General features: G+C 39.5%; 1 protein-coding gene across 1 annotated transcript in view; it reads right to left on the bottom strand.

Annotated features, from left to right (window-relative positions):
- Window positions 1-103: 103 nt before the first annotated feature.
- LOC132392675 (major facilitator superfamily domain-containing protein 6-like) overlaps window positions 104-10,689 on the bottom strand; it is a 70,513-nt gene continuing 59,927 nt past the window's right edge. The window contains exon 7 of the mRNA XM_059966876.1: window positions 104-3,203. Coding sequence (XP_059822859.1) covers window positions 2,925-3,203 — 279 coding nt within the window. The 3' untranslated portion in view covers window positions 104-2,924. The remainder of the gene's footprint in view (window positions 3,204-10,689) is intronic.

Below are 10,689 nucleotides of genomic sequence, written 5' to 3'. Positions count from 1 at the left end.
CTTTCAGCGTGAAAACATTTGTCAAATTGTTTCTAATCAATAATTTTATTTTGTTATAAATGGCTTTTAGTTCATGTTAAATGTAAATTGCAATTGCACATCCTCTTGAAACAACATTTTATTAATAAAATTATCAATTTAACAGTTTTCTCAGCACTAACACAATTGCTGTACAATTCAATAATATTTTATAACTCTACAGAAACAATCCCAAAATATCAACACACAAAAAGCACTATAAAAATTAATAGTTTTTAAATACTGTTTTAATAGACTGAAGGCACCAACCATTTTACAAACTACCAACACCTTACCAACAGCAAAACAAAACAACTACAGGAACTTAGTGGGTTGAGGAACAACTGCGTGGGGCGGGGGTGGAGAGAGAAAAGAAACTGTTGAGATTTTGGGTTCAGACCCTGCATTGAGCCATGATGCAGAATCTTGGCCTAAAACATTGACATTGCTTCTCTCTCAGAGATACCTATTTGATCCACTGAGTTCCTCCGGTGATTTGTTTTCATTTTGCTTGAGATTCTAGTATCTAGTCTCCACACCTTATCTACATCTAAGCAAAAATGAGTCAATCCTCATTGCTGCCAAATCAAACATTCAGATGCAATTTACCGTGATTTGAAGCCTGTGTATTGACAGGGAGGAGGCTTCAACTGCACGGGTATAAAATTGTTCAGCTTTAAAAATAAATCTTCAAGTTTAAGACATACTTTGGATTTCCCACAGCTGTCATTAATTTCCAAAATGTGCGTGACTACCAGCTATCAAGTATTAAAGTTCCTTTTTAATCTAATTCCCTCTCCTTCCAAGTCGCCTTCATTTTTTTTTTGGAGATACAACACAGAAATAGACACTTTCAGGCCCAACGAGCCTGTGTTCCCAATAACACCCAGGTGACCAATTAACTTACTAACCTGTACGTCTTTGGGATGTGGGAGGAAACCTACACAATCATGGGAGAACGTACAAACTCTTCAGTCAGCAGCAGGAACTGAACCCAGATTGCTGGCGCTGTAGAGCATTATGTTAACCATTACGCTACTGTGCCACCTAATTCATTGTGAATCTTCTTTTTGCCCTTATCCCTACCCACAACCACCACCAAGACTATTTATATTCTGACTTATTCTATCACAAAAATGTTATTTTCAAAATCAAATCTACCTACCTTAGCAATACATAGAAAATACTGCTGAGATTGAAGATGAAAGTTAAATTCCAAGACATTTTCCAACAAAATTTGGATTTCCTTTCAGTTATAAGCAAGGAAATACAAATTTTAGAAACATCAGATCTTTGGGTGCATGTTGTTGAGTAATCTGTGTGCAGTTTACAACTCCATATTAATGGCTGTATTTTGTGTGATGATAAAGTTAACACCATCAGCATTCACTTTCCTTGCATTGCAAATTTAACAGCAGCTAGAATTATGAGGATTTTTAATGTGGAAATCATTAAATAAGTTGGGATCCCATCACCAGGTTGTTGTATAATCAGGGAAATTAGCTGAATTTATGAAAATGTTAAGTATTTACAAACTGTACTCAATGTAAAATACTCCAAAATATTATGCATTGTTGCATGAGATCTAACAAAGTCATTAATGGATCACTACACCAATTATTGCTCAATGAACCAAAATTAATTTTATGATTTGTATTTGAAAATGAAATTCTGTCACGTAAGTATCTTATGTAATTTTAGTAAGTTATTTTTTTCAAATAAAGTTTGATGTTTTAATAATGATTCATTATTTATCAGTTAAACATTTTTTTTCTTCCTGAGAATTCTTATGCTGTGGTTGGGCTGCTCAGCCAACACAGCACAATGATATTCTGGATGCATTGGATCCTCTAATGATAGCAACAGATGTCTTTATAGAGGACTGGAAGATCTTTATGGGCAAATTCTCTCAAGATCTAACTGCAAAATCCAGCCACAGTTTTCTCAAAGATGAACAGATCTTTTCAAATGTTTAACTTTTATATCTTTTGTTTTCTAGGATAAGAGAAGAAACTTTGGTTTAGGCAGTTTAGTTTTGGTCACTGAACATATATTGTGGATTCTTAATTAATTGTCAGAGAAGATTCTAAACCCAAACTTGCCAGAAAAACTTGGAGAGAATTTTCCTCAAAACATTTAATCTCAGGGAATTAGTATCAGTGCTCCCAAAATTGTACACCAAAAATATTGAAACATTACTTTCTACATTTCAAATGAAAATGGACTAACCGCTGAAACCACAGCAAGAATCATAACATCAAACCATCAGTAACTTCAAGGGCAGCTTTCTTAATTCTGTCATCAGATATTAGAATACAGATATTACTTAGTGCAACAACATGTTGAAAGAAGACTTTTTCCATCAGTCAGTATTTCAAGCACGTACTTAAGAGATGCCCAGAATCATTTTGACAGATATACTCTTTGACAACGAACAGCTTCTTTGCTCTGGACTCAGTTTTCAAATTTCATTCTGAGCTGGTTATGTTTAACAAAAATATACTTTACTGATGTGACTTGTTTCCTGTACGTTGCGATGACATCTTGGTTTATAAGTACAATGTTTCATCAAGAATTAATATAGCTACATTTTAATGTCTCAGTGCAGGGTTTTAAAAATTGAGGCAAACATTGAGCATTTTGGATAGACAGAATTTCATATTAAGATATGAACAGGCACTTACATTTGCTATTGATATCCTAAAAACACAACAAAAACAATCAAGATAGAACCTTCTCATTTCTGAGATACACATAAGCCATTCAATGCTGTATTGACAACATGGACATACTGTGGAACAATGCATTCTTGAAAAAAATATCCACTGTTTAGTTTTCTTTAGAAGTCCTTAAGGGAAAATTGAATACATTGTTCTTAAAGCGACTGAAGTAATCCTTTAGTTTAATCAAGAAGAGGTGTCCTTCTGACTTTGTTGAGTGCTTGTTTGGTGAGGTGAAACTGGATTAATATTTGGGTTTCCATTTCCTGGTAGAGGGATAAAGTTCCTAGGCAACTCTGGCTGTTTGTTTCCCTTCTCTGGGTTTACACTGACCTGCTCGTCCAGATTAGAGGTAGCAATGAGGACTTCTGGCTTTGCTTGCTTGCTACAAACAGATGGAGGTTCAGGCTGTGCTGAGACCCCAACTGGCCAAGAGTCTGGGCGTACTGGGTGGTCACTGGCCTCCTAGAATGAAAATAGCAATAATATAAATCATAGCTGGCAATTTCAAAATCCAGATAATTGGAAAGGTATGTATTTACCAAGAATCCCCTCCCACTGAGTTGATATGTTTAACTCTTCTAGTTTTTTTAAAAAACATTGGCATGGCTAGTGTTTAAAATGTAATTAGATGAATCATCATATCAATCGCACCCTCTTGCAATATGAAAGTTAGGTCATTATACTTTAGTTCACTCTGTAAGGCTTCCACTCTGTCTACCAAGCAACTAGATTTAGAATCTATAAAGGCAGTAGAGCTACTGCATTGTCTTCTGCTTTGGAATTAAGCTTTTATAATGATTATATTGCCACAATGGCTGAATGTGCATACATTTTAATTCTTGGCTGAGGCTTTCTTTGTGAGTTATGAATATGTTTTCATTGGCTCTGTAACTTAAAACTGAATTGTGATGACGATTCCAATTAAAATTTATCAAGGATATCAGCTTTTAGACAGGTAGACTGCAATCCAATTTATAAGCCAATGTGGGCAAAATTCCAGACAACGCAGAGTTTTCCACACAAGCAATCAGCCACGAGACCTCCTCACTATGTCAAAATTGAGCTTCTGTAATGAAGACTAAACATGTGATTGATAAGAGTAAAAAGGCCAAGCATTGGGAGGACACACAAGTGAACAGCACACTGATGTCTCCTTGTATGGTGATGAAACATTTGGATTGCCGAGATCGAAGAACAACTCAACCCAGACCAGTAAATCTGCTGCTATAAAACTCAGCCCTGAATTGAAACAAGTTAAAGCAAATTTTGAAGATGCATCCTGACAAATAAGAGAAATTTTTTGGACATTGACAAACCTGGTCACTGTGTAGTAATTTATAAATCACTGGGAGTTGGCAGCGAACTCTAGGGTACTTATATGTCATACATAATCCAGTATGTTGCCGCCTCCAATCGAGACTATAGCTGCTCTTCCTCTGCTTCCTCTTGCCATGAGGACAAGACGATTATGACGCCATAATACAGGAATGGGGGAAGCGCAGCAAGCCTTCAGATGGGTTTCACGCTGCTGTATGCTCAAGTGGTTTTAGGGTGGCTGAACGAAACTTGGGAAGGCAGTTTCATAAAGCAAGCAGCTGTTGCTCAAGCAAGCCAACTACCCAACATGGTACATGGTGCAACGCAGACTGCGTCTTTCCATTTGGATGGATTCCCAGGTTGCACCGTGGACATGGCCAGTGGAGTTGAACTGCAGCAACCTGGGTTCAAGCCTTCTGAAGCTGTGTGTGGGGTTGGTACATTCTCCCTCTGCATGAATGTGTTCCCCTAGGTGGTCTGGATCGTTCTCACACCTGAAAGGCATTCAGTTCAACAGGTTAATTTAGTCAATTGTCCCTGGTGTGTAGGTGAGTGGCAGAAGGATAGGGTACAGGGAAAATTAGTGGGGGAATGGGATTGTTCTGTGAGCCAGCATAGATTTAATATGTTGGAATGGCCTTTTATGCTGTAAAACATGGAAGGATATGCTGCAAGTGATCTGGAAGCTGCCTTTACTTTCAGCCTACTAACGGCTCAGTTAGCATAGCACAGGCTCTCCACTTCCCTCCTGGATCATGTTGCTATTGAGATGTAATGCTATCTCATAGATAGGAATCCTGGCAGTTTTTGGAGTGTCACGGTTTGCCGCATTGACAAGTACCAAGTGCTCCTGCCGCGTTTTGTCACCCTGTAACCTTATCCTTCAATCTCTCTGAATTATGGAGGACAGCATGTGTATAAAAGTCTCTCTCCAGCAGACTTCATCATGATCATCATGACTCCAGTATTTCTACTATTCTTTAATGTTTCTTAATTGTACATGTGATTTTTTTTGTGTTTTATCACTGAGCAGCAGTGAACCATCTGATTGGCCTAACAGAGTTCTCTTTGGGAACTAGTTAATTTGATCAGCATTTCTGTTCTGGTTATTGTTCATGACTGCACTTAATTTTAAAAAAAGCTGCGGTAACCAAGTGGCATAAATAGAGAAAAAAAATTAATGGGAAGTTAAGAGGATTGGGAAGCTTTTAAAAACCAAACAAAAGCAACTAAAAAAGTCATAAAGAGGGAAAAGATGGAATACAAAGGTAAGCTAGCTAATAATAGAGGATATCAAAAGTTTTTTCAAATATATAAAGAGGCGAGAGTAGATACTGGACTGCTAGAAAATGATGCTGGAGAGGTATTAATGCAGGACGAGGAAATGGCGGACAAACTGAATAAGTATTTTCAAGTCAAGTCACTTTTATTGTCATTTCAACCATAACTGTGGGTACAGTGCATAGCAAAATGAGACAACTTTTTTTCAGGACCATGGTGTTACATGACACAGTACAAAAGCTAGACTGAACTACGTAAAAAAAAAAGCACAGAAAATAAAACTACACGGACTATAGACCTACCCAAGACTGCATAAAGTGCACAAAACAGTGCAGGCATTACAATAAATAATAAACAAGACAATAGGGCAGTAAGGTGTCAGTCTAGGCTCTGGGTATTGAGGAGTCTGATAGCTTGGGGGAAGAAACTGTTACATAGTCTGGTCATGAGAGCCCGAATGCTTTGGTGCCTTTTGCCAGGTGGCAGGAGGGAGAATAGTTTGTATGAGGGATGCTTGGGGTCCTTCATAATGCTGTTTGCTTTGCGGATGCAGCGTGTAGTGTAAATATCTGTGATGACGGGAAGAAAGATCCCGATGATCTTCTCAGCTGACCTCACTATCCGCTGTAGGTGATCCGAGATGGTGCAATTTCCGAACCAGGCAGTGATGCAGCTGCTCAGGATGCTCTCAATACAACCCCTGTAGAATGTGATGAGGATGGAGGGGAGGGAGATGGATTTTCCTCAGCCTTTGCAGGAAGTAGAGATGCTGCTGGGCTTTCTTTGCTATGGAGCTGGTGTTGAGGGACCAGGTGAGATTCTCCACCAGGTGAACACCAAGAAATTTGGTGCTCTTAACGATCTCTACTGAGGAGTCGTCAATGTTTGGCAGAGAGTGGTCACTCCATGCCCTCTTGAAGTCAACAACCATCTCTTTTGTATTGTTCACATTCAGAGACAGGTTGTTGGCTCTGCATAAGTCCATTAGTCGCTGCACCTCCTCTCTGTAAGCTGACTTGTCGTTCTTGTTGATGAGACCCACCACAGTTGTGTCATCAGTGAACTTGATGAAGTGGTTCGAGCTGTTTGTTGCAGTACAGTTGTGGGTCAGCAGAGCGAACAGCAGTGGACTAAGCACACAGCCCTGGGGAGCCCCTGGGCTCAGTGTGATGGTGTTGGAGATGCTGCTCCCGATCTGGACTGACTGAGGTCTCCCAGTCAGGAAGTCTAGGATCCATTTGCAGAGCGAGTTGTTCAGGCCCCATAGGCTCAGCTTTCCAATCAGTTTCTGAGGGATTTTGCTTCAGTCACTAGCAGTATGCTGGACGTTTGAGGGTGCCAGGGGGCATAAGTGAGTGAAGTTGCCATTACCAGTGAGATGGTACTTGGAAAGTTGAAAGGTGTGAAGGTAGTTAAGCCATCTGGACCAGACGGTTCAACCCCAGGGTGGTGAAAGAGGTGGCTGTAGAGGTGGCCAGTTAATGGTTGGGAAGATGTTGCAGTTGATTGTTAAGTGTGTTGGTTTGGGTTACTTGGAAGCACATGTAAAATAAGCTGAAGTCAGTATGGTTTCCTTACGGAAAAATCTTGCCTAACAAATCTGTTGGAAGTCTTTGAACATTTATCAGGAGTATTATTAAGGATCCTACCCATCTATCCAGCAACCTCTTTGACTTTCTACTATCAGGCAGGAGACTACGATGCATTAAAACAAGAACGGTCAGGATGAGAAACTGTTTTTTCACCCAGTCCATTAGACTTCTGAACTCCCTGCCGCATTGTATTCCAAGTGTCACTGGTTAACCTTACAAAGTTTAACTCTCTGACGGTGGTGTCTGAAAAGAGGATGCTGTCCAAGTTGCATGTCATCTTGGACAATGTCTCCCATCCACTCCATAATGTACTGGTTAGGCACAGGAGTACATTCAGCCAGAGACTCATTCCACCGAGATGCAACACTGAGTGTCATAGGAAGTCATTCCTGCCTGTGGCCATCAAACTTTACAACTCCTCCCTCGGAGTGTCAGACACCCTGAGCCAATAGGCTGGTCCTGGACTTATTTTCCACTTGGCATAATTTACTTATTATTATTTAGTTATTTGTGGTTTTATATTGCTATATTTCTACACTATTCTTGGTTGGTGCGATTGTAACAAAACCCAATTTCCCTCAGGATCAATAAAGTATGTCTGTCTGTCTGTCTTAATATTAATACACTTTGTTATTTATGTGTGATTCATCTGTAGATTTTATCCTTACTTTCCTAAGGTATCGTGTGTTATGTGTACTACTATGCTATGCACCTTGATTTGAAGAAACATCTCATTTCTATATATGTTATTTGGTATATACATGTATATAGTTAAATGACAATAAACCTGACTTGAAAAAAGCAACAAGACAGGACAAACAAAGGAGAATTAGTGGATATTGTTTACTTGGATTTTCAAAAGGCCTTTGACAAAGTGCCGCACATGAGGCCACTTAACAAGTTAAGAGCCCGTGGTAATACAGAAAAAACACTAGCATGAATAAAGCATTAACTGATTTGTAGGAGGCAATGAGTGGGAAGAAAGGGAGCCTTTTGTAGCTGGTTGCCAGTGTCAAGTGGTGCTCCACAGGGGTCTATGTTGGGACCGCTTCATTTTACATCATACTGTATACTGATGACAGAGTTGATGGTTTTGTGGCAAAGTTTGCGGGTGCTATGAAGGTAGGTGGAGGGTCAGGTAGTATTGAAGCAGGGAGAATGCAGAAAGACCAACAAATGAGAAGAATGGGCAATGAAGTGGAGGATGGAATACAGTCGCCCCTCCTTATCCGCGAATTCCGCATCTGCGAATTCAACCAACCGCGAATCGAGAAAACCCGGAAGTGCTCTTCCAGCACTTGTTGGAGCACATACAGACTTTTTTTCTTGTCATTATTCCCTAAACAATGCAGTATAACAACTATTTTACATAGCATTTACATTGTTTTAGGTATAAGTAATCTAGAAATGTTTTAAAGTATACGGGAGGATGTGCGTGGGTTAATGTGGATCGGGATCGAAAAAAATCGGAAGTTCTCTTACTGTGTAAGTTGGAACAGGTACATCTGGTATTATTTAGCATCAGTTAGTCAAACGTTTGTCTTAGTAAATAGTATATATTATACCTTTCTATGTATATAAAATGTTTAAGAACGTCTGTTTCGATGCCGGGCTTGGAAAATTCCTGAGTTCGATCCAGTCACAGATCGCTCCTGAATGCACTCTCCACTGTGCGAAGGATCAAAAACCCAAAACCCAATAATTAAACTACTGTGTTGCTTAGTAATAATTGCGACTTTCATTGGGGCAGGGCCTGTCTCACTTTATCCTTTAAAATTGTTCCGATCGTTGACCGACATAGCCTAACGTTTTTCCAATGACCGATGGCCTTTCACCTCTTTCCGATCGCTTTATTATTTCCACTTTATTTTCAATCGTGATCGTGATTATTTTCGTGAACAGAAACACTGCAGATTCAGAGCCCACCGCCGGGTCCTAATGTCCACTGCACTGAGACAAGTTAAATAAGTTTTGGGGTTCCGCTGGGTCCTAAGGACCACCGCATTATGACAGGTTGAAAAAGGGACGAGCATCCGTGATTTTTGGTATCCACGAGGGGTCCCAGAACCAATCCCTCATGGATAAGGAGTGCTGACTGTATTGCATTGGGAAGTGCCTCATTGTGAACTTTGGTAGAAGAAATCAAAGTGTAGACAACTTTCTAAATGGTGAGAAAATTCAGAAAACCAAGGTGCAAAGGAACATGGGAGTCCTTGTGCAGGATTCCCTAAAGGTTAATTTGCAGGTTGAGTAAATGGTAAGGAAGGCAAATGCAATGTTAGCATTCATTTCAAGAGCGCTATAACACAAAAACCTGGTAAAGCCTCACTTGAAGTTTTGTAAGCGGTTTTGGGCCCTTTACCTAAGAAATGATGTGGAGATTGGAGAGGGTTCAGAAGAGAGTCATGAGAATGATTCCAGGAATGAAAGGGTTACCAAACGAGGACTAAGTGATGGTTCTGGGCCTGGACTCACTGAAATTCAGAAGATTGAGCGGGTGAATCTCATTGAAACTTATCAAATATTGAAAGGCCTCCGTCAGAGTTTATTTGGAGAGGATATTTCCTGTGGTGGGAGAGTACAGGCAGAATAGAGAGAAGTCCATTTAAATTTCTCTTGTTGCCACAGGGTGCTGTGAATATTTCCCTAATATTTGTAATGAAGTCATTGGGTATAATTAAGGCAGATTCTTGATTAGTCAGGGCATGAAGGGATACCGGGTGAAGGCAGAAGACTGGGGCTGAGAGGGAAATGGAACAACCATTATGAAATGACAGAGCATACTCAATGGGCTGAATGGCCTACTTCTGCTCCTACTTCTTATGGTTTTATGGTCCAAATGACACCTGATTTAAATAAAAGTATATTTTTCCTCAGAGATTCCAATTTCTTTCCCAGGCTCAGAGAAATCCTCGCTTACTGCTGTGCCACTGAGCTCTAATTCTGGCACAACATTAATCTGTATGTGGTTACCACTAACCAGCAGTTACCACTGACCAGTTGTTACAGAGTTAAGCATGTTGAGGAAAAGAACTGCTGAAAGAAGGCAGACAGAGGAAGACAAGAAGCATATTCTGTTAAGACTGGGGAATATATTGAATTTGTTAACAATTGCAGAATGAAAGATTATATTCTAGAGTTAAACTGTAAGCTGCAGTGAAGATTACACAGTTCCAAGCAGGTAGCAGTTTATTTCCCTCCCTCACCTACAGGAGCATTATTATCCAGTAACACCACATAGAAACGGGTGAACTAGGTTTGGAGAAGATACCAAGGACATAGCTAATGGCAGCTGACAGTCTCCAGCATTATATTTTGTAAAGGTAATCACTCATAATATGTTACTTACTGCTACTAAATCAATTATTAGTAAATACAATATTTTAATTTTGGTAAAGGAAACTTCCTTGCAGCTATTTTCACTCAATGTTTTGATTCAAAACAAGCAATCTATAAAACAGAAAATCAGAAGACCTCTGTAAAGTTAGAAAAAAATATTAGAAATAGGAGTTAATATAGGTCAATCAGCAATAGTCTTCTTCACTCAATATAACCACTACCAGTCTTCTACCTCAAAACTATCTTCCTGCACTAATCTTTCCCCTACTACTGAAAAATCCTTCGACCTAGGTTTTAAACATAGTCAGCAAAAGAGCCCTCAGGAGCAGCAGAAAATACTGAACATACATACATTTGTAATAAAGAAATTTCTCCTTTTCTCATTCACAGAACACTTACTCCTCAATGTCCATGATCTT

The sequence above is a fragment of the Hypanus sabinus genome, chromosome 4 (assembly GCF_030144855.1).
Source record: "Hypanus sabinus isolate sHypSab1 chromosome 4, sHypSab1.hap1, whole genome shotgun sequence".
In the NCBI taxonomy this organism is placed as follows: domain Eukaryota; kingdom Metazoa; phylum Chordata; class Chondrichthyes; order Myliobatiformes; family Dasyatidae; genus Hypanus; species Hypanus sabinus.
This window is presented reverse-complemented; position numbering and strand designations above follow the sequence as displayed.